Source organism: Cygnus olor, chromosome 6, assembly GCF_009769625.2.
Source record: "Cygnus olor isolate bCygOlo1 chromosome 6, bCygOlo1.pri.v2, whole genome shotgun sequence".
Classification (NCBI taxonomy): Eukaryota; Metazoa; Chordata; class Aves; order Anseriformes; family Anatidae; genus Cygnus; species Cygnus olor.
In genome coordinates, this window is record NC_049174.1 from 33,159,429 (window position 1) to 33,184,584 (window position 25,156).

At 37.6% G+C, this 25,156-nt stretch overlaps 1 protein-coding gene across 4 annotated transcripts in view; it reads left to right on the forward strand.

The window, feature by feature from the left end:
- Positions 1-25,156, forward strand: part of MGAT5 (alpha-1,6-mannosylglycoprotein 6-beta-N-acetylglucosaminyltransferase) — a 119,378-nt gene that overhangs the window by 70,954 nt on the left and 23,268 nt on the right. For all 4 annotated transcript variants that reach the window (XM_040562511.1, XM_040562514.1, XM_040562512.1 and 1 more), the window contains exons 6-11: positions 4,042-4,113; positions 5,526-5,687; positions 7,427-7,596; positions 8,492-8,626; positions 14,685-14,818; positions 18,306-18,439. In XM_040562511.1, the coding sequence (XP_040418445.1) occupies positions 4,042-4,113; positions 5,526-5,687; positions 7,427-7,596; positions 8,492-8,626; positions 14,685-14,818; positions 18,306-18,439 (807 nt within the window). The remainder of the gene's footprint in view (positions 1-4,041; positions 4,114-5,525; positions 5,688-7,426; positions 7,597-8,491; positions 8,627-14,684; positions 14,819-18,305; positions 18,440-25,156) is intronic.

Consider the following 25,156-nt stretch of genomic DNA (forward strand, 5'->3'; position numbering starts at 1 on the left):
GTGCTGTGTAGTCTTGCTACTTACAATCATATACATGTATGCATATGTGTGTATGTATGAGTATCCACATCAATTTTTTTCTGTTGTACATGCCACTTGATCATAAAGATTCCTGGCCCAGGATGAGGTACACTTTTATGCTGTTGCATTTCCTGCACACTTTTTTTCATTAGTTAGGTGGTACAGTCTAAAATTAACCAAGGCATTATTTTTCTTTTCATGTCCCACTGCAGCAGCTTCCAGAAGACGTTTTGCAACACACATCCTTAATTCAGCCCCTCACATTCCCCACCACCTTGCTGTCTCATCCCTCATAGCTTCAATGAAAGCTGTTGGGTCCCACAGAAAAACTTCCTTTGGGCACCGTGAGAGCAAGGGGAGAGAAGGAAGCTCCAAGCATCAGGTCTTTTCCCAGAGCAGGCAGTGCTGTTGGTGCTTCTGTATCGCATAAGGCCAAGGAGATTAAAGGCTTTCACTCAAACCAGTCTGAATGGTTTTAGTCCTTGCTCACCTTTCTTTATCACCACATTTATAGTTGGAGGTTACTGCTCCCTGAGGTAAAACACAAGTTCTGAGATAAAGATCCTTTCATAGTTACTGAAATGCGGAAGGATGCTCAGAGCACCTCCCTTTGTTTTCGGAGAAGTTGGCTTGGCAGTGGTTACTGGTCTGAAGCTGAGACGAACGACTGTGAGGCTTGCTCAGAAGTGATGAGTACAGTAGCTGTCTGTTCCAGACCGTATTTGGTCACACGAGGCAACCAAGGAAACTACCGAACCCTTTGAGGTTTCATTTTTAGTGAGAGGAATCCTTGTGCTATTCTTTGCGAACCCTGGGCAACCTGTTCCAGTGCCCCACCAACCTTATAGTAAAGAATTTATTCCCAATGTCTGATCTAAACCTACCCTTTTTCACTTTGAAGCCATTACCCCTTGTCCTATCACTACACCCCTGACAAAGAGTCCCTCCCCAGCTTTCCTGAAGACCCCCTGTAGGTACTAGAAGGCTGCTATAAGGTCTCCCTGGAGCCTTCTCTTCTTTAGACTGAACAACCCCAACTCTTCCAGCCTTCCATTTCCTAGGAGGGGAGCTGCAGCCCTCTGATCATCCTCATGGCCCTTGTCTGGACTCGCTCTGACAGATCCTATTTCTTTACAAGATATTTGAGCAGTCTTTACTGAGGACTTTTGCCTCTATTACATTGCTGTAGACCTTAATTTTACACTGTGCCATCCAAAGTCATGGCTAACTGGAAGCTTTTTACTTGAAATGCACATGAAAATACAATTGGCATGTTTCCTGAGTAAAGCTGCAATTAAAATTTAGCAGCCTGATAGTTCTTGTGTAGGTAACGTCACATCAACAGGCTGTTAAATTCTGCAGTCTAAGCCTGTCAGTGCTATTGTTCCCCTTTCCAGTAGTTTGACAAAGGCTGCCTCTCAAGTCTTAGATAACTTGTGTAGTTGCCTAGGCTGAAATCCCCCTCTCTTCTGCCAAAGAGCATAAATCATTGATCATCCGTTGCTCGCACTGAACAGGGAAGCAAAAACCCGAAACAGAGAAATCTCTCTGTTCCCTCTGAAAACCTCGTCTTCGTTAGAAGTGTGATATTTCATGAGTACTGGGCACCTTTATAAGCGCAGGTATTACGACTTGCGTAGGTTTCTCTACTACAGCTTTTCACTTCTGCTTTCTTCGTTCTGCGTCTGATGATATCTCTGTGTTCTGAAAGTAACTTCTGAGTAAGCTGCAGTGTGCGAGTGTTAAACCCTGCCGTGACTCTGATCACCTTCTGATTTCCCTCTCGCTTTCTCTTTGAACCACGACACAGTAATTCCAGTTCTTTCTTTAATTGCCTGCAAAATTCACTTTTGTTTTGATCAACACAACAGCATTTTGGCTGTTTTGGTCATCATAATGCGTTCTTCCTGGAGGCGTGTGTGTGCCTCTGATGGTTATTGCTCAAAAGTACCTGAAATTCGCTATTAGGTTGCACATGGCTTAGTGAGTGTGTCAGTCAGTACGTTGCTTCTCCATCCCCGCTTCCCCATGAGTCAAGTTAATACAGTGATTATCTTCTTTCCCCTCCCCCTGTATATCACGTTTTTGGTCTTAATCTTTGCTTTCTGGGTGCTCCTGTTAATTAATATCCCACATCTAACAGGTCTCACTTGCGAGCCACTGGCTTATCAAAATCAGCAAATCCTTTCCTTTTTCTATAAGAGAATGCCTCTGCATTCTTCCTACTGCATTCACGTACCAGTCCTGAAAATAACGAGACAACCATCATACTTTGAAGAGTATGTGTTTAAAAATCTTCTGGTGAGCCAAGTTGTGGGTTTTTTTTGTAGCTCTTGGTTTTTTGTTACTGTTTTCAGATTGAATTGACTAAACACCAACACGGAAAAAATGACTGTTAGACAAGTTGTGATATATCTTTGAGTCTACTCCTGCAATGTTTATCTGTGAGCTGTATTTCAGTAATTTGATTTAAATTAGAAGGAAAATGGAATATTACTAAAAGCACGAAGGTACTGTATTGTTCAGCATGATGCCCCATGGTGTGGGACGTCCCTCTGGGCAGCCTGGGCCAGCTGTCCTGGCTGTGTCCCCTCCCAGCCCCTGGGGCACCCCCAGTCCGAGCTGGCAGGGCAGCACCAGGAGCTGAGCAGTCCTTGGCTCTGGGTGAGCCCTGCTCTGCAGCAACTGAAACATTGCTGTGTTATTGCTGCTATTTTCATCAAAAATCCAAAACACAGCATTGTGTGAGCCTCTATGAAGAAAATTAGCTCTGTCCCAGCTAAAACCCTGACAGAAGGAGAGAGAAATTGAGACTGTGCGCAATTTTTAATACAACTCTTTTCTAGTAGCAATTCCACAGCTAAAGTTAAGACTGTTAATTGCTACAATTTCTAGTATCCTTCCAGAGCTGGAGTTCAATGAATAATCAGGTATTTCAAATAAGGTTGTTCATGTCATGGCTTTCAAACGTTGCATTAAATATGTTGGGTAGATGAATTCATAGCATTCAAATTAAGGCTTTTATGTAATTTGTCAGAGAAAACTACGCTTGATACATTTCTTCTATTTAATGAGGTTGTGATATTTGGTAATTTATTATTTTCATGTGATTGGTCTTCTAGGCAATCATTCAGTACAGCCTTAAGGTATCAATCTCTAATGCTTCAGGCTTACAGGTCTGCGACTGGAGGGACCCTCCCTTTTTGCAATGCAGTTATGTTTCTGTTGTGCTTTCGTGGGTTTGCCTCCAACAGTGAAATTCCTTCTTCACAACAGTGAATGGGCTAATTATTTCACATGAGTTATACAGATTCCACAGGACAAGTGAGATTCCTATGGAAAGCACAGGCAGTTTCAGTGACTTGTATCCATTTGCTGTTTCTTCCCTACCTACTAGCCGTTGTTGTTTTTCTAGTAGACAATAGTAGAAGTAGTGTATTTGCATGGATTGTTTCTCTCAGAATTATGGCTATTAGTACTTGTGGATGCCGTTACCTAAGTTATTATCCTATTACTTATCAAATAAGATTTTTTGTTAAATTCATCTTTCTTTCAATTTTTTGTCTAGATTTCTACAAGGTAGAACTCTGATCCTTGTTTTTTCTCAGTCTTTTTACAGAGATAGCCTAGGCAGATGGGAAATGTGTATATATAGAATATATGTTTTGTAAGGTCTAGAAGCATAGAAAATTCACTGCTTTTTGAAAATATTTAGGAACTGCTCAGAAAAAGCATTTAGCAGCTGACCTCTGACTTGAAAGGGGTTTCTATCATGTATTCATTATCATGAATGAATATCTAAATGCTACTTTTAGTTGCAAATTTGCAAGGTTAAAGGAGAATTGAATTGCAAAAAGTCGTCTTAAGCTTTTCTTAGAAGGCAGGTTTTGCCTTGCAGTGACTTACTAATCAGCTGATGTCTTATTCAAACCATAGGAAAGTGCAATATAAAGGCAGTCAGAGTTTGGTAGGGCAGCTGAAAGTAAAATAATGATTTGTTTTAATTTGATTGTTTTGCAGGTTGAAAATTGGTGTCCTCGTTTACCTTGGAGAGCAAAAAATCCTAATGAAGAAACCGATCAAAGAGCAGTGGTAAGAAAAGCATTAAAACATGAGTGTTCAGTAATTGTTCAATCAAAAGACCCTGGAAGCCTGTGCCGCATAAATGCTAGTAAGACTAGAATTTACTATTGTTATTCCTCAGCTCCTCAAAACTGAAGGACAGTATCCTTGACTATGTATATGTAGCTCATCACATATTTTCTCCAGTCATACTGCTGTCTTGGTGGCAGATTTCCACTAAAAACATTTAAGTGTTTTAGTTTATGTAATATTGTACACGGATACTGAGAAAATTTGCAAATCCATAGACTTTTCACCAGTATTAAGTGACCATATGTGAAACTATCTATTTTTATTATCCCATAAGTCTGGGCTTTATATAAAACAATGCTGTAACAGAAGAGGCCTATATACGTTTCAGTTTTGTAAGGTTTTGATTTTTTCCTTTAGAAATAACTCAGTATGCAGTAGAGTTTTTAAACTGTTACAGCCTAATTATGTAGCACTTAGGTATTTTAAGATAATTATTGGGCCGCAAATGAACATCGCCTATAGAATTTTGGTGTAGAATGTCATACTTTGTAAAACCAATTGTTTTGCATTAGTCTGGCTTTAAAATGAATATTTCTTTTTAAAGGAATACTGTAGCAATGTTTCTGCCTTAATGTTATTATTATAAGAGACTTCCTTGTATTTTGAAGATTCATGATGATATCTGAATCCCCGGTGTAATTTTCTGAATTTATATCATGTCCTAGAGATACTTTAGCCTCCTTTTGCAAACACATGAACAAAACTAAATCTTCTACTGCAGAAATAAATACATTGTGAAACATTGCAAACTTACTCTGGTGCTACCAAGTACTACTAATAAAAAGAACAGTAATTTATATGGCTTAGAAATGTCTATTTAAATAAAGAGATCTTAAATGCTTGAACTAAAATCATAGAATCATTCAGGTTGGAAAAGACCTCTAAGATCATATAGTCCAGCCTTTAACCTAGTACTAAAGTCTACCTCTAAACCACGCTATTAAGTTCTACATCTACACATAGCTTGGAAACCCTCAGGAAAGGTGATTCAAGCACTTCTCTGGGCAGCCTATTCCAACGCCACCCAACCCTTTCAATATAGAAATTTCCCCTAATATCCAAATATCCAACCTAAACCTCCCCTGGCACAACTTGATGCCATTTCCCCTCATCTTATCACTTGATGCATGGGAGAGGAGCCCAGTCCCCACCTCGCTACAACCTCTTTTAAGGTAATTGTAAAGTAAAATCTTGACTTTAGGATAAGAAGCATTATCTTTTTTTTTTTTTTTTTTTTTAACAACAAATAATGTACGGAACAATTCATGTTTGGGTAGTTTCATCACTTCTGGAAGGTACACAGTTTGAACAATAACATTTTTTTGTTTGTTTTAATGACTTAATTGAAGGCTGAAATTCGTATCAACTTTGATCCTCTCTACAAAATGATGTCAAGGCATGAGGAATTCAGGTGGATGATGTTACGCATTAGACGAATGGCTGATACCTGGATTGAAGCAATTAAATCACTTGCAGAAAAACAAAATTTGGAGAAGAGAAAACGAAAGAAGGTAAGTTAAAACACTTTTTACTCTTGCCACTTGCAATCATTTAGCCTTATTTAAGCTAAATTTTCCAAACGTAACTTTGGAGCAGAAATACCAATATATGTGTAAAAGGCTCACGTTTGTACATTTGTCTCTTTTCAAGGAGTATTTTGTTGTTTGAAATTATTTGTAAAATGTTTTTTTGCTTTACACATAGTTTTTATACATTCAGTAAGTCAGTCTTTGAATAAGTTTTCTAACATCTTTAATTTTGGATAAAAGAGAAGTTATGTAGAAGGTTCTAAAGAAACAAACTGTAAATTTACCACAAACTGATTACACTGGAATGTTTTACATAGTTGTAGAAAACAACAGTTGTATATCTCATTTGTCCACAATTAAAATCTTACGTGCCATCTTTCTGGTTTGGATTGGAGTAGACTTGAAGTTGATCGCCACTTTTGATTGGGTCTCTTTTGACTTGTAGTGAGTCCAGTTTAAAGTCTGTGAGACTCTTGAAATCAAAAATTCTGTTTAATTTGAATTCTTATTTTTTTTAATTACCTCAGCCAGTTAAGATAAAACTGAAACTCTTAAACACAAAGGTTTCCCTTCCTGCCTTGTGCTTACTGGAGCCAATCCTGAGCAACAGTCACAGTTGTGTTCCTACCCCCTCTGAAGGCTGCCTGTCTGCAGCTCAGCTCCTTGCTTGCGATTCTCAGTCCCTGCAGGAGACCTGGGCTCCATATTGTGGCTCTCATGTTTGTCACCTATCACAGTCCTTGTGGAGGCTCACTCTGTCAAGGAGCAATGCTTTTCTTTCAAGCAGCATTGCAGGCTGTTTTATTAAAGAAATATAACATCTGAGAATACATAAACTCAAAAATAAACAGCAGCAGCACTGCCCTGTACAGTCAGTTTTGATGGAATGCTCTAGATTCTTTGCTTTTAAAAGTCCTTTAAGGTTGCTCTGCAAACATATGGTGATTTCATTTTAATGTGTCCAGTTCTCTTCTGGGAGCAGAGATTAGAACAAGATGTTTTTATGAATGTTGCTCCTTTTTTAAAGAGTGAAGGATAAGGTTTTCTAGTGTTTGGGGGTTTTATGCTTGGCACTATATGTATCAACACTCAAAGAGCGGTCCAGATATGTAATGAAGTGTTTGGAACTCAGCTTCTGTGCTTCATTAGAAAGGCAAGCACGGATTTCAAGGAACTTGAACAGAGAAAACTCTCCTCCAGTGGCAGTGCAGAGAAGAGGTTGATAAAGCATCCTGTCATTCTTACGCAATCTTTCCAAGTTCCTTAATGGCTCGTCCAAAAGAGCATACCCTTCCTGAACTAAACTGTCCTGTTGCATAAGCAAGTATATCCTACTTGAGAATATAAGTGGTTATTCAAACAAAAGAAATTAATGTGAACCACAACTTACTTTCTGTGCAGAATTACATGTTTTGTGAATAACACTTATTTAGGTGTTTTGTTACTGATCTGGTGGCATATCACAGTGCAAAAGAATATGGTAACATTCTTACGGTTACTGTTCTAGAGATTTATTACAGAATTAAATTATTTACAGGGTCTCCAATTAGGGTGGAGGTGTTAGAGTTTTTGTTGTTGATGATTGTTTTTGTTTGTTTGGGCTTCCTAGTTTGGTTGGGTTTTTATGTGTGTCCGTAGTTGGAATTTGGGAGAGAGAAAATGCTGTGAAGAATACTAGTTGCACGTTTAATGTTTAACTAACATATAACTTTTCTTTTCAGATTCTTGTTCATCTGGGGCTTTTGACGAAGGAATCTGGATTCAAGATTGCTGAGAATGCATTTAGTGGTGGCCCACTTGGTGAATTAGTCCAGTGGAGTGATTTAATTACATCTCTCTACTTACTGGGCCATGACATCAGGATTTCAGCTTCTCTGGCAGAGCTCAAGGAGTAAGGAGATTACTTTCAATTTTGAAACTGGAATACAAAAAAAATAATAAAAATTGGAAATTGTAAACTCTTGAAGCTTCTATTAACAAAGTGTATAATTTCTTGAAGCATAAAATGAAAGTGATAATTCACTAAACAGACAATAAGATTATTTTCATGAGCTAAATATGTGCTATAAAAGGATAATGTGTTTTCATTGTAGCTTCAGGCTCCTGAGACTTCATAAATGAATGTTGTAAAATTCAGACTAAGCAGCTTATTCTTTAACATTCCAGGTGCTTTAACCAGCTGCAGTAAAAAGTTTTACGGATTATCCTAATTCTGTGTCCTCTTCAGTTTCTACTATTCTTCACTCAGTATCTGATTTTAAAATAGAGGTTTTAATCCTTTAAACAGATTACTTTTGATGTAGTTAATTGCTTATGTTAGGTCACATTGCTGCTTCACTCATCTTTGTCTTGCTTTGCATGAGATGTTCAGCATTAGGCATAATACAGCTATTTTAAGGTTGGGAACATACACCTTTTCTGTAGCTTTCATTTTTTTTATAACATGACAGCATCGTTTTGTAGAGAGCTCTTGTGTCATCAAGCTGCCAATAGAAGAAATTATTTCCAATCATTTCAAAACACTATTTTTAAACATTCAGACCGTATTATTTTTTTAAAGTGGATGGGATTTTTAGTAAAATTAGCATTTCACTGCATATGCAGCTCTTTAATAAATGCTGAGGATCTTTAACATTTGAATGTTTTTACATGGTTACTGATTTGGAAGAGATAAAACTAAGGCTTTTTTGGAAAGGTGAATTATTGGTATTAACTAATATTATAGCATGAATTTCAAGGTAGATCGGAAAGTCATGCTTTTCTATGATCCTTCTTTTTCCATTTAGGATTATGAAGAAGGTTGTAGGTAACAGATCTGGCTGTCCTACCCAGGGAGATAAAGTTGTAGAACTCATTTACATTGATATTGTGGGACTCACTCAGTTTAAGAAAACCCTTGGTCCATCGTGGGTACATTACCAGTAAGTATAATACTCATTTGACCTCTAAACTGCTTTGTTGAAGAGCTTTTGTGGAATAACACACAAAAATACTAAAGTGGGTACATTTACATGAATTGGAATTTATTTAAAAGTAAAAATACAGTTATCTGTTCTCCTTAAGAATAAAGGAGCTATTACCTCTTTGTTGCATACCAAATGTAAGGCCCTCCCCAAATACGTATGGAATACTTGTTGCAGATTGAAGTGTTTTTAATCTTAATGAATTATATTGCTGAGTCATCATCTTTGTCTTTCTTTTCTTCTTTTCTTTATCCCCTCTCCCCCCCTCCCAAGTTTTGTTCTTTACATCTATTTGTAAATTAGTAGGTGGGCTGAAAGATTATTGAATTTTGCTGTTTAGTAGGAACAGAACATGCGTGTTTTGCTTGTCTGTGTTTGTCTCTGTACTGGATTGATGGTTGTAGGGATTTATCTATTTAAATTTTATTGTTTAACAACGTCATATTTTCTGTCCCATCCCTAAAGATGCTGGGGGCATAATTGTCTTCATGAGTAAGTCTAAAGAATAAACCTGCTGGTAATTGCAGTTGCTGTTGCTTCTGTTATCTATAAACATTTTTCCGTCAGGGATGGAAGATGGTTGTCACAAGAAATTACTTGGAATGGCCTTCTTATTGTCTGCGGTTTTAGAACCGGATTTCTTTTTGTCAATATCTTTAAATGAGCAAGCCTCACACATGTTGCATTGATATATATCAGCATGAAATAAAACCAAATCTAAATTACTGACTTTGATTTTTCTAGACCTAATCAAATCAGTTGTGTTTCATGATCTGTAAAGTCCAGTAAATCCTAGCTGAGGAAAGAAATTGAAAGGTTCTCTGAAGGCAGAAGACTTGTGTTTTTTTCTACTTCAGGATTGATGGAACATTGCATCTTTTCAGCATAATTTTAAATAAAAGTTCTGTGATTAACATTGCATATTAGATTACTCTTAATCTCTTTTTTAAAGTAGAGTAGTAAACAGATACTCTGGTTTTTAGGAGCCTGCTAATAAAGCTAATCCCATTTTCCACTGAGTTAGAGTTGGCTGTCTGTCTGCCAGATGTAACTGTCATTAGGCGATCACATACGGTATTGTGGTCGGGATAGAAAACCATACTTAGGAAATTACAACCAAAAGGGAAGTGTTTTAAATTTCTATTTGGCATATTCTGTAGCAAAGATGGTGGAAATACACCATGACATTGAGTTTATTAGATCAGCTCTTCAATTTTTCTTGCTTGTTTCATGAATCATTAAATCTTAAGCTGCCAATCTGTTTTTCATTGATTCCTAATTTGTAGTAATGACTGACTTTTTATGTTTAAGGAGAGAAGAATTAAATTTCATTGTAAATACATCTGTTAGGTAGTATGAGATGTTTTTTAGCTATGGTTTTGAAGAAGAAAAAAAATCGCTAGTTCTCTTCCACAGCCAGCACTGTGTATCTGGGGATTGAACAGGACCTCATCAGGTCCATACTGTTGCAGATCAGATGTATTTATCTTTGTTGAGAGATTTTTGCCTAGTCTCTTAGAGAATACTCCAAAAGATGCCATAGTATTTCATACTATTAAACTTTTCTTTAAGGTATCTTTCTTGGCTTGGTTTCTTGCAACCTGCATGTTCCTGCTTATCCCCCATGGTTTTGGAAAATAAATTATTTCCTCCCTCTCTCTGCCAGCTCGTAGAATATTTTATATACTGTGCTTCCTTCAATTTGCCTTCTCCCCCCTGCCCCCCAATAAATAAATAAATTCAGGGGTTTGGATCACTCCTTATAATTCAGGTTTTCATTGTATTTGCTGGGGATCTCTGTAGTTACTTGATACTGTTCTTCAAGGTCAGTGCAGAAAACAGGGTCCGGAGCCTAGCAGAGACTACCAGAGGAGAAGAATTAATTCATAGTTTCAAGCAAGCTATCTCCTGTTCAACGATCCTGTTGCAACCTTTTTTCTTTCAGCATCATGATTTACCTCATAAAGTTTGTCATAATAATAATATTTTTAAGTTAAGAGAGTAAGCCTGGTATAAAAGACCATATTTACATATTCTTGTTGAATTAATTCCAGTAAAACAAGCATATAGGTGATATATAAAGCTACCTCGTAGACCTTGTTCTTCGCAAACTTTGCTTCCTCGCTCATTAGTATCTAATGTCAGCAGGAATGAAAAATATCCTTTGTCTTGAAAGAGGTGTTTTGTTTTCTGCCGTATAGTTCAGCAGACGTGTGCTGGTCAGCTTTGTCTGTTTTGTGCAGACCAGACTCAAATATAAATAAAGTGTGTTTATTGACTTCGGATTGAAATAGAGCGGTAGAATTAACCTGTGCCTTCAGAAGAGTGTCTTCATAAGAGTGTGGTATGTAATCTTTGTGAGTGAACTTGGGCCCTGAGGAAGGTTTTGGCAATCTCAAATCAGGTTTCTAGGACTGGTAGCTCACAAGAACGACCTGCTGCGAGAGGTGAGTGCTTCTCAGCAGCTGAAATAGCGCTTTGTCCTTCTGAGGTCTGTAGCACCAATGACTCCTGGTAGTACGTGTTTGATCTGGGTTATAACTGCGCTGTAAATAGCTGGAATATATCAAAACAGATTTCATTTGTTGTGGGCACCTTATTGTCAAGCAGAATGCCTGGACAAGCTGCATTTTTCAGTTCTGAAGTTTGGGTATTTGAATGCAGTTTACATGCAATGATCAACATAAAAATTAGTGGCTTAATATAGATTGAGGGGTGCAGCTCATTGCTTTTCTTATCACCCGCATCCTCTGTACAGTGCAGATGAATCTGGTATTTTTTCATTTTTCTCCAGCCTCTCTAGCAATGACTCATTCCCATATGCCTAAAATCTAAATGGCTTTATTCTTGAAACAAATGAGCATGACAGGTATCCTGAAAAATGAGCAACATTCCTGCTGTTTACATGTTTTCTAGAATATATCTGTTTTAGGACGGATATTTTCTGACTAAGTTTTTACATTTTGAATTCAAGTACTGAGGAGCCTGAAAAATACATGTATCTGCAGAGCTTGCTGTAGGCAGACATGAGCTTGGCTGGGCATGAGCCAAAGCAGTCTGGAGTCTGTGTATGCATGCAGGCACGTTGCTGTGCCTGAGCTCAGTGCACCTACAGAGCTTCCGCACCAGAAATGGTGGGGTTTTGACCAGCTTGCTCCAAGGAAAATGTCTGCTGTCTGTCTGCAGCAACGTGCCCTTCATTTAGCAGTGCCTGCTGGCATCGGTGTTTGTTGCTGACAGTGATGGGTGCTGCTGGACAGCACTGCTCACCCAGACAAAGAGGATGTACAAGGAGAGAACAACTATAACCTCAGGTGGGAGAATGACCTGAATAAATACGTATAAATACTCCCACCAGGGCAGCCCAGTTAAGATTGTGCATATGCCCAATATTTATGGAAAAATGCTGACTTGAAAAATGGTGATAATTCTGGGTTACTTTTATCCTTTTTTTTGTAAACACAACATTTGTCACTTCTAATATATCAGAAGAAAGAAAACATCGATGTGGATGTTTCTATAGGCAGTTTGCTACCCACCAATCCTCATTTTAGAAGAACTCGTCTATGGTTTGTGGAAATCTTCTGTAGATGGGAAGAGTGCTTTCTGGCACACTCAATGTAAAATATACAGTGGTATCACACTAGTGTGTCAAAGGACAGTGCTCTATTCTATGGGAGTGATGTACCCCTTGTTTTTTCTCCTTTCGGTGTGAGAGAGATTTCAGACATAATTTATTTTAAATACCGTCAGCTTCAGTGAGTTACAAATACATATATAATCACTAGTTTTCAGTAGTTCCATTAGCTTCATAAAATTAGAAAAAGAAATGTTCAGTTCCTCATTTTAAAGAGGAGATATGTCTGTTTCATTTTTAATTTAACGTCTCGTGAGTCAACCAACCGTGTCAATGAATAGGCAAATCAGTCTCAGACCAATTCTTTCTGCTGTGATCTTCTCTTGTCTTTCTGACTTTCTTCATGCCCTAATACTATAAACACAGGTTTTGTTTTCCCTGCTTCATTGCTTCACTTACTTTCCATTGCATCATGTTTCCCGTACTACTGCTTCAGAGACCCTGTGTAAGTTGGACTTAGTGACACGATATCACTATAAATAATTGGTGCTTCCATACCTTACGTCTGAATACAGGAAAACGAGAGGTAATGAAGCACATTGAGACATTTGCATGCAATGCACTGCTCCTTACATGTGTGATTTGACAAACTCCAGTAGTGTTGCAGGTTTTCAGTAGCTTTCACCCATTTTCTCATTCCCCTGCATTCGTGTACCTGGCCAAAAGCCGTACATTTGCTAAGAATCCTGTTTTAAGGCCTGCCAAGAAGTAAGAGGGCTTTTATTACTCAGTGATTCATCAGTGCAGAAGTTGTTTTGGTCTTGCTGGAGTATTTTGTATGATGCAGAGATAATTGCTACTGTTGTAAAATATTTTCATTGAGAACAGTTGACATAAAACACTGCACAGAAACTGATCTGTCAGCTTTGTTGTTTGGTGAATCACAATGTGTTGTATATTTTGACTTTTTTGCTTGAAAGATCTCTATGAAGATTGAAAAACAAAGTAAATTTGCCCCTTTTGTACTCTGAAATACAAAAGTGGCATTTCATGTTGTTTTGTTTGGTTTTGTTTTTTGCTTTTTCACAATTTAATGAATACTTCAGTGAAAAGAGTGACATATAAGTATGTAAGTGTGGTTTGGGGACTAAATATTTTCACTTTTTAATGGTGAACTATATTTGGAGCTAAGTTCTGTTACCGTTTAAAGCCAAAAACTTGATGTTTTACTCATGAGAATGTATATGGGCTTGAGGCATGGGAAATTTTTTGAAGAGTGGGAAATACATTTTTAATAGTAACTTTCACCAGCTACCTCTGTTCTGTGCCACCTGTGAGGTCGTGTTTCTTTCTTAGTGACAAAGTGGGCCATGATAAGAGTTCTTCACGTCTTTACATCACAACCTAATGTGGCACATGGCCCTGCACGGCCTATATCAATCTTTTCCTCAGATTTTTTTGTGGAGGGCTGAAGAACAGAAGGGTCAGCAGCTGTAGAGCCTTGTAACACAATTCATTTGCAGTAGAGCTAACGGTCAGTGTGACCACTACAAATAAAGTTCCTGTCCAAGCCATATCAAAATTTTACAAGGCTGCATTTTGGAAACACAAATCCTTGATCCTGTATGTCAGAATATGCCCCATCTTATATTGAGGGTGTTTTTTTTCAGCCTTTCATGTGCTGTGAATTCTTTTTTAAAATAATACAACTCATAATTTAAGTAGTTTTTATTTTTTCAAGGAGTTAATAGGACTTTTCAATAAAGAACCGTGTGAATCTCTTCTCCAGACTCTTTGTAATCCAATGCCAAGGTTTCTCTTAGTTGCAGAGCAGTTGTTGCAGACATTTGACTTTTGTATTATTTTTTCAAATGTCTCTAACAAAAAGTTTTACAAACAAACGGCCTGTCTGACTGCAAGTCTGCAAATTAAACTGTCTTCAGTGCTTCTCCAGTAGGTCTAACTGACCCAAAAGTCGGAATCTGGAGACTAAATAGAGTTGTCTAAAGACAAAATACTATTCTGCTCTGATCTTGGTATGTAGCCTTTGGCTGTTGCACTGGTTTTGTAGTAGTGGGTAAGAACATTAGGAAATAGATGAAGAATCCTCTCTTCTTCTGCCTAAATCCTACTTCAGCGCCCCAGGAATGTAGGTGACCGCAGTAGTGTTCCCATAAGCTGTACTTGGATGTTGAAGCATGAATTCATTTTCTGAGAACAAGGAAACCAAAACCAAGCTCCAGGGTTTCTATTTGAATGTCTGAAATGTCCTTCAACTTGCTGATTGTAATGCCTTTGAAATTGAAATGTACCTTCAGTTTATAAATCATTCACAGTTGCAAATACAAACAAAGCACATCTTAATTATAACTATGTACACATGCTTATATATACATATGCTTGTGTACCTGCAGTAAGTCTTTATTTTTTTTCTTTTAGGTGTATGCTAAGAGTTCTGGATTCCTTTGGAACTGAACCAGAGTTTAACCATGCCCATTATGCCCAGTCTAAAGGCCACAAGACACCATGGGGAAAGTGGAACCTTAATCCCCAGCAGTTCTATACGATGTTCCGTAAGTATCCCTGGGTTTATAAAGAAGTTGGGGTTTTAAAAAAGAATGCTGTTATTGAGAAGAATTTTTGTATTATTTAAAACAAGTTCATGGCTTAATAAAATGCATGTAAAAGGGCAGAATCATAAGTGTAGAGTATGCAAATACTCTATCATACTGTCATACACAGGAAAAAAAGCACAATAGCAATGTAAGTAATGATAGGGAACCTTTTTCTTAGTGTACCTGTGGAAAGTGGTGGCTGGCATTTCCTACAAAAAAATTTTTGTCTCAGTTTTTGGAATGGATTTCTCAAGATTTTCACCGAACTTATTGTTACGTTGTGAGCATTTATCCTGAGATGAACTGATTCTCACTTTTCTCCCAGCAGAGTACAAAGCTATTGAAAAACAAGTAGTAGATGTCAGTATTGTTATAAATCTTTGAGGAGTCTTTAAATATTCCCCACCATCACCCCACAAAAAGGAATTCTCTATAAATTTTATCATATTAAATAATTACAGTGACCTATTCTAGCGCTAGTCTTTGACTTTATGGAACTCAGTTCTAGAATCAAAGGATCATTCTTTTGCATGTTGTAATATTTCAAGTTTGTTATCTCTGAAAAGCACAAAAAGATTCGCCGCTGCCAGCTAGCTTGAGGGTATGCGAGGCTTAGGAAAGAGGAAAGTGTATGCTGTTACTTGCAGGAGCTTCTCAGCTCAAGTCCATAAGGAAGTTCTGGGCAGTGACCAGCCTGACCTCTGAAGTTTGGTGATGGTTCTTCTCTGAGGCCAAGACCAGGGACGTACGCTTTTTGTTCTAATCAGACTTTGTAGTCATGTCTTTCAAACTTTCCTGCTCTTCACAGCAGAAGTATGCATACTGCTGTCTAGCTGACACGCTTTTGAATTTGGTTGCCTTGTAAAATTCTTTGAAGAGGCATATTTTGTCTGTTAACATTTACTGTGCAAGTTTTTTCCATTCCCAGTTATGTAGAAGCAAGCAACCGAAGGCGTGGTGGGGAAATGGGACTTGGGAGTGGCTGCAGAGTTAGTGCTTGGACTTCAGCGAGCAGAGCTTGTTCCCTGTCCACATGACTTGCTAACATTTTTTGGTTTGTCATACATGGAAAACGAGCCAAGGGCTCAATTGTGCTGTATTTAAGTAAAACAGCTATTAGGAAATTTGGTTGTGAGATCCTGCTCAAGATAGCACCAAGGGTGACGGTACACTTGAGGAAAGTAGTTGCATGAATACTTGTGGTACAGCTGTGTTTACTCCTCGATCCCACTCCAAGAAATGCAGAAAAAAGTAAATCTTCCCTATAGGGAAGATCTCTGTTATCTATGGCAGTACAGACTAATGTTGCATTCTATTGTTTGGAGCACGTCACTTCATAATACATTTTTGGAAGAGTGTTACTGTATTGGTATTTCAGTAGGTAACCATTTCTGGGTTTTAATACTGGAAACAACTGCTGTTTTGCTTTTGCAGGGAAAGTGCTAAAGAGATTGCAAGCAAACTCGTTCTGAGGCATGAGTGATTACAATGCTATAGATTGTTTGAGGATTTTGTTTCTTTTTGTACTAGGTGCTGAAGCATCAGCATGTTTGGATATCTGAAGTTTATTTTTGTATTTTGTCCTCTGCTGCAGAGAGAGCAGCATCTTTATTGGGTTATGGTTGAAAGTGCCTGTTATGAATCAGAAAAATTTTTACACCAGATTGGAACCCTGGACACCTTCCCAAGATCCCCAGACTCTATTATGTTTTGAGAACTCTGATTATAAGGGCAGAAAATTATTACTGAGCAAAAAGAAAGCCATATTCAAACCTGTGGCATATTACCAAATGCTTGAGCTTTCCAGAAGCATGAGTTTTTTTCCCTTTTTATGTTCTTTTTAAATTCTTTTATGCAAAATAGCAGCATTGGTACTTTTAAAAACTGCATGATCTTGCTTAAAAATCCATCTGAGTGCTTCCTGTCAATGATATTTAAGGCACTGAATTCCACCAGTTCTAAAACTTCAAAAAAGGTTTATTTTTCAAGTGTGTACTGCCTTGCCTCTCCTTTGAATGCAGTCTCTTATCCAAAAATATGAAAGGATAGAAAAATGCCCCTTTTCAGGAATATTTGCAACATGCCATTCACTATGCTAAATGTTAAAAAGTCCTCGGGTTTAAGTGAGTGCCTAACTGTTGCTGAGACATTTTTTTGTGAAAGAAGAATAATTGTCACTTGAAAGATTAAATATAACAACAAAGGGAACCGTGTACTGCGTATGGTTTCTGTTCTGTTGTGTTTTCCTATTTGCTGGGTTTGAGGAATCCAAAGTAAAGCCTCATAATGGCAATAGAATTATTTTGTAGAACTCTGACTATGGGTTTAGCATTGTATGTCATGTGTCTGGGGGGGTCTTTTTATCCTCCCTCTTTTCCTCCTTTTTTCCGCATTTTTCCCCCTTTTCTTTGCAAAACGCACTTACTAACAAGTTGTCAACTTGAACGAACAGAATTTAAAAGGTGAGACTTACAGAGAAGATCCAGGTTTTCATTGCAGTGCAGTTTTGTGTAGACATGTGGCGCTGTGCCACTTTTTAGGTAAGGTCCAAACCCCTTACATATTGCAGTATTTTTTATACAATAGGGATGAATTTTTACCTGAAGCCGTGAATATTGTAGTCCATCCATGCAATTAAATACCTTTTCACCAAACAAGCAAACAAAAGCAATAACTTAGCTGTAATGAGCCTACAGCTCTGTGCCTTTAAAGGAGGAGAGCAGTGCCTAGTATTGCTGGATGTCAGTGCTGAAGAAAGACCAACAGAGGCTAAAACTAATATAGAAAATTAAGACCAAATTTCATATCCTTTGCAATTAACACAACAGTTTTGATCATTTCAGTTGTCACTTTTCAATATTTAAACATAGATATATGTAGTGAATTAGGCAGTGAAATTTCTATTCTGATTTGTGTGGTGTGACTTTGTAGGCTAATACTTAATACAGATACGTAATAGGCAGCAAGCTGGATGGAGTGTTAGCTCTCCAACTATAAGAGGTGAGCCCAGGAAATTCACTAAAATTTATCACATTGAGAAACATACAGCTTTGTTAACCAGCATAAATCCAGTGTTCTTTCAAATTGTTGGTGTTGCGTCTCTGGGATTGTCAAGCTCGATTCCTTCTGGTTCTCTTATCTCTAATAGTAAAGTAAAGCTGAACACACAAAGAATCGTTATCATTGGCCTAGGTCCAGCTGCAGAGTTTCATTGCAGGAAATGAGCCAGAAAATAACTGCTTACTTCAGTAAGCATATGCAGCAGGACTTAAAATTAATAAGAACTCTTCTCAATAATAAAGTAAGCAAATGTATGTGTGTGAACATAAAGAAGTGATGTGTTGTATATCATGTTCCTTATACCTACTTTTTTTTGTCAATACTTACACTTTTGTAATGTTAATTAATGCTTTAAAGTTTTTTGAATATTCTCCATTTCTTACAGCTCACACTCCAGATAACAGCTTCCTTGGATTTGTGGTAGAGCAGCATCTGAATTCCAGTGACATCAAACACATTAACGACATCAAAAGGCAAAATCAATCTCTCGTTTATGGCAAAGTGGATAATTTCTGGAAGGTGAGTTTTCCATACCTGATATGCTTGAGCAAATTTATTTTGATCAATATAACAATGCATAATTCTAAACTTAAATATTCCTTTTCTGTAAATCTGTTAAGTTCTTTTTTCTGAAAATAATCAAAGAATTCAGTTGAACAATTTGAAGTCTTTCTGATGAACAAGATTGTATCAATCTAGACTGAGATGGATCATTGTTATTTATGCACACTTTCCCAGTATAATAATTTTTTTATAGTCTTGATATCACAATAATTTTAGAAAATGCAGAAGCTATTACAAGTAATGTGAAATTGAAGGTGTCAGAGGCTTTGTAGACTTTAATCGTTTTCATAAACAAATGTCTTTCAATGATTTATTTTCATATAACTACAAACAAAAATGTGCTGTATTTTGCGCTAGAAGCTGTGTTGCACTGAAAACCGTAGAAGTGTGAAATCTCATTTTATCTCCTTGTAATAGTATCAGATTTGTGTTTCTTTAATACTGCAATTGCTGCAATATCTCTTCCATCTGCAGAGGAGAGCTCCAGAATAACAGCGCTGAGGTTTGGTCATATTTTCACCAAGTATCATATGTTTGACTGTTAAGCTCACAGTGCCCTCTGCTTTTTGTCCACTGTCCTTTTCTGGAGCTCTTTTTTTCTAGGCTCACATACCTGGGAGTGTAAATTTTATGCAGCTTTCAAAGAAAAAGGATTACTCATTAATAACAGTATTTCTTTTGACTCACCTCTGTGTCCATATCCCCTGTATGCCTTAAGATCTTATATTTTAAGCTTCTTGTCAATTGAAAATGGCACTCATCAGTACGTGCTGTGTCATGCATAGGACCAAATGATACAACAGTGTGAGAGCATCTGTTTCTCACGTTTTCCTTCCTTTTCTCTTTCTTGGCATAAGAATGTCAATCTTACAGTTTTCTGACCCATAGGAACAATATTGTCTGGTAACTGTGACTATACAGAATATGTTCTTGAAAACATAGCTACAAGTGGTCCATCTGTGAGACAGCAAAAACAAGGGAAATGGGAGAATGTTAACAGGTTTTGTGCTAGGGAAAAGGTAGAGCTGAATGCTTCTTGGCTCCTCTGCTGAGAAAAATATGTACATTAGTTATGCTTGTTCAATTTCAATCTCTCAGGTTTAAATTTGATCTTACTGCCCTAAGCTATGTAATCTGTGTCTTAAAAGGAAATTTTGCTTAGCATCGTACTAAATACTGTGGCAGTTACACTTTTTGAGCTCATGGAATAGAATGGCTTGGTTTGTCCCCATTTGCCCTCTGTTCTTCTGCCTGCAGAATGCTGGTGCAGAGCTGGGTTCCTTTAATTCATGTCTCTTCTAGCTGAGGCTCATGTACTTTTAGTTCCTGATCTCATTATCAGTCTCTCAGGAACAGTTGCATGTAATAATCGTCTATACTTCCTGACCTGATTTGTACTGCCTGTCAGTACAACAACCTGTTGAGTACTGGTTGGATTTAAGGAACAAGGTATTGGCATAGTCACCAGCATTTGTTTTTTTCCCACAGATATATATATCTTCTTCAGTTTATTCAGCCTGCATTAATTCAGAAATATGTATTAATAGATTACATGCCCAGAGGGAAGACTTGTGATTGTGTAGTCTGAGATTTGGTGTGACACAGAGGATATTCATGAGCTGATTAAGACAAGAATAGGACTTTTTTGGAAAAGAACATCCAATCTTGATTTTTAAGTAGCACACAGTGGAAACCCCACTACCTCCTCTAGTAAATTCCTTAATTGCCTTCTCCCTCAAGACTATGCATTATTTCTAGTACAGATTTCCAAACTAATTTCCAGTTTTAATAGCAGGTATAGACTTTGTCTACTGGACTGATGTTTGTTCTGTTTCCCTGTAGAAATACATAGGTTGAGGTTAAAGCAACCCATAGTCATCTTCTGAAAAGCCTGTATGTGCTGAGCCACTGAGAACTTTGTGCTTTCTAATCCGTAAGTGTTCTCGCATGTCCCTTTTCGCTGAACCTTTTCAAGATTGTTCACATTCCTCTTGAAATGTGAGTGTTGGCAAAGGGTGTGTGGGCCATAAGAGCCTTGAAGTCAGAAAGAAATACTACATGCATTATTATGCGCATACCCTTTTCACCATTGGGAACTCATGTTTAGATGACTTCTCAGCCAAAACCCTTGTATCTCTTACTTTAGAATTGCTTTTTCCAAGTCAGTGCTCCATTTCTGTAAGTAATGCCTGTCTTGTTTCTTCCAAGAGGTATAACTTAATATTTGGCCGTATTAAAATGCTTACTGAGTGCTTGTTACATGAAGCGCATCTTAACTGTAACTTGCAGACTGTAACAGCAGTCATGCCTATATGCACCAGTACGTGAAGTGCAGTCACCGCAGATAGGCTTTGAATTGGTGACAATATGGGACGTCTTACATGGAGAGAGAAAATCCGGTTCTCGTCATCACCAAAAGGCCTGAACTAATCTTGTATCTGTAATTTATCTCATGTTTTCTTCGTTTTCCCTGTGCAATGTTCTTTTCATCTGCCATCATGGCATATACTGAACCAGGCTAATCTATTTGTCCTGCTACCTTTCTTTATATTGAACATGGCCAATTAACAAAAAGTATAGTTTCCACTGAACACACGTCACTGCTGGTTCTGGTCAGTCATTGGAGAAGCACGGCGTGAAGGGGAGGGTGCTCTGATTCCCAGACTAAAGTGCTTTTTCAGAATATTGGTTGCAGATAACTTGTTAAATTTTAAACCAAAAATTGTTGAAAAGTTGAAATGGAACTGAGGACATCACATTGTCAGTTCAGAGTGAATTCTTTTCTTTTTTCTTCCGTGGGAGTGGGACTAGAATAGCTAACTGCCATCGTGGTTTCCTATAGCCGTGGACAAGGGTCCTTCTCTGCATCTAGCTAAGCATGTAGAAGAAAGATCCCAAATTATTTGTCACTTCATATTTGCTAGAAATCCCCATACACCCATCACTGCTGCATGACTAGACAGAGTTGGAGAGGCTAGCTCAGACCACCTGCTTAAACTGTTGAACTAACCAGGTTATTGTAGCTAAAGAGAATTAGGGATTGCTTACAGACAACAGTCTGACTTGCCACCTCATTCAATGGGGTTAAACTCTGATATGAACATGATGAGTGGTGAAGGGAAAGAATACCATGATCTGTTCTGTCAGCTCTGCTGGATACAGAGAAATACATGAGCCCATGGCCTGAGACCAGTGGCGTTAGTCCCGTGTTGCAGTGGGGAAGTCTGGATATGTCTTGCTGGACGTCAAGAAGGATGCATGCTGCAGAGACTGTAAGAAATGTCTTCTTGTTTGCTTTCTTCTGACAAATAAATCAGTTTTAAGTGGATTGAGGATTACAAATAGATGGCTGTAAAGAATTTCACTACATTTCTAAATATTATTCTTAGAGGTAAGTTATCAAGTGCAACACTTACAAATTTTGAATGTTTGCAATCAACAGTTAGTGGTTTTGTGTGGACCTGGCAACACTATGGAGTAAAGAGAGACCTCTCTCTTCCTAAGTGTAAAAGAAGGAATAAAATGTGAGTGAAACCTCTAATTCTCTCCATTATGAGAATGTGATTTACAGAACATTTCAATTCAATTCAAAGGGCATGTTTGAAGCCTTTCATGTTGCCTTAGCTCCTTTTTAGGTCTAAGTCTCTTTGTTCTTCTTTCTGCAACTTCCCGTCATGCTATTCCAATACTTCTGCCTTCAATCCTAGAAAGAAGAGTCAAGATTCATGATTCATGCGTCTTATGCTTGTATCAGTCTCAGTTACATACTGCATAATCACTGGATTTTGGCTTATCTTGGGATTGACACTTGGGCGAATAAGCACCCAAATGTTTGGACCTCTAGACGTAACAGTATGCACTTAGGAAATATGTAAAGACCTGTCCCAGTAGTTCTTTCTTACCTGAATTGCATTTGTCAAATTTTATAAAAGCATTGCGTTCCGATTTTTTTCAGTGTTTGAAGGTGTGGAAAGGTTATACGAGCTGTTTTACATGCGTTTTGCAGCTTCAACTTTTGGCCTCTTAATCCACTTTGGGACTCTGAATCAAGATCTTGTGTAACGTAATGAGCCTGTAGCTCTGCATATGTGATGGCTAGTTTCATTCCTTGCGGAATTTACCATGTTCTGTGAGGTTACCCAAGTGGTCTAAAATTGTAAAGAATAATAATAATCTGTGATAACCCCAGACTGACAAAGTCATAGTAAAACTTCATGCCCTCTATCTACCCCGTCAAGAAAGTGAAAGGAGTTCAGTTCTTCATGCATCGTATTTCTACTATGATTTTTTTGTCACATTAATAGTTCTTACATTTTCATCAACAAACTTAAAATTTCAGCCCTTCAGGACTGAAATTGCTATGTCTTGCTGTCAACATTGTCTTAGGGAAAGACTTATCAGACAGTTGTCATTTGATTTCTTTGATGAGAAGGGCTTTATGATGCTTTTAAAAGTAGGTGGAAATAATTGATGTACAGTAATAACAGTTCTGCACTCAGTGATCAACAAAAATGTCTTTCCTGAATGGCAAGTTTATTTTAGCTGCTAAAAACTTGTTTCAGAAAAGGCTTGTATGACTCTTAGTCACCGCTACTCTTACATTTTGGTTCTGAGGAGAAATAATTGCCTCTTTTGTGATGTGATTATCTTTCATGCTGTAGGTCTAGATTTGTACTGCAGACACCAGACGTACAGTGAATAATGCAATCTGACCCAAACTGCAGAGAATGCTGATTTTGCATTACTAGCCAGCAGCCCATGATCTGTTCTCTTTAAATTACCTTTGGAAAAGTAAAAATCTGCAGTTTATTTTTATTCTTTAAGATAAAAGAACACTTGAATCCGCACTCAAGCAAGCAAACTCAGGAAATGGATTAACAGCAGAAGGAATGTTGGTATTTTGTTTGTTTGCAAATCGCATTCCTTGATTTATTTACTTATAGCCCTTGTATCTATAAATGCCATATTTATGCTCTCTCACTTTCTAAATATTAAAAACATGGAATTAGAATGTTTTGCTCACTTAAACCATACCTTTGTCCCCCAGAAGTGCTACTGTAAAATACAGCGTAGAAACCTATTCATTTCATCCTATACTGCTTTTCTTTCTTTTGCTATATTGCCTGTTTTGTAACAAGCAGGTGCTGGTATTTATATAGAGGACAGTACATAAATACAGTAGGAAGATTCACTTTGTTATAGATGATTTGGGAAATATTTTGGGATACACTCAAGGTCCATTATGTGTATCAAAGAATGTTTCCAGCAGAATTTAAGTGATGAATGTCACAGATGCTTCTCAGAATCCCACTGGATTTATATTGGCGGCATATACAAGCAGGAGACGTGAAAATGTAATAATTGCGTCAGTCCATGTTATGTTCATCTTTGAAAATGAGATAACGGGTAAGATAATAAAATGGCAGCATGGCCAGTTGAGATCAAAGATTTATCTAGTTTGGTATTCTGACTCCAGAAATAGCCAAGTCTTGATGTGTAAGAAAGAATGCAAACTCAAAAAACATTGCACAGCAACCCAAGACAAGTGCTTCATGGACTCCCTGGGCCAGAAGTTGTCTCTGTTCAAAAAGGAGAACCTTCAACAACCTTGGAGCCAAAAGTGCAGTTCCTCAGGAACTTTACAATCATTATATTGTAAAGACTAAATAATTTTAATGGCAAGTATTTTATTTTAGAACAACTAAATATTACATAACAGAGGTTTGCAAATTTTGTCATTGCATTCATTGAAATAAGTGTAATTTTAGATAATTCTGGTTTTGTTTGTTCCAGTTGTTTGCTTCTCTTATTTTTCTTGAATTACTTAGAGTGCATTCATGTTACCAGTTCGTGTGACATGAGATAAGATGTGCAGCAAGTGCGTCACTGTTCTGACTGTTCATGCAGTGCGCAGGAAGGTCGTGTTGTCATTAATGCCTGTGCTTCATGGCTTTTTCTTTGCATTCAGAACACTGAAGCCAAACTCGCAGGCTTTGTTTGTAGTAAGCTCTAGACAGGCAGGATTTAGTTCTGCCTCTGACAACAGGCTGGTGCTTCGTCCTGGGAAGAAGAGGAGGCTACACCATTTATATTTCTCCTAAATATTTGCAAAGTTCCAAAATGGATTTTCTCTTAACAAAATACATGAGCTTCTCTACAGTTTCTAACTTTGTTACTTTATTTTACAAATAAAGGGAGAAACATCTCTTTCAGAGTAATTCAAACTTGAAGTAGAAGTGAAATAAAAGTAATCTTTTTTTTTTTAATAGTTTGTGTTAATTAACAATAAGAGCAACTGTGTCAAACAAGAAAGCACATTTGTCTCCATTTGTTGGCTATTTTATATAATACTTAGCCCGGGACATTGAATGGTGTGATCTTGGCATAGCCACCAGACCAGATCAGTTCAGTAATGAGGCAGGCAGTTTATTTCTTCACAAACAGAATGCCAGCAGAGGAAGGTACAGCTAGAAGCCAGTCCTTATGTGACATTGAATAACCTGTGTATTTGAATGTGTATCACCAGTTCATTTGGTAAGGAAGTTTCAGGAAGCCATGATGTTCATTCTTTTAGGCCTGATGCCTTATTGTTCCTCCATGATTTGAAAAGACAGGGTTTTCCCAGTGTACTTGCCCTCTGAATGAACTTCAGTCAAATTGTTGGCCAGCTTT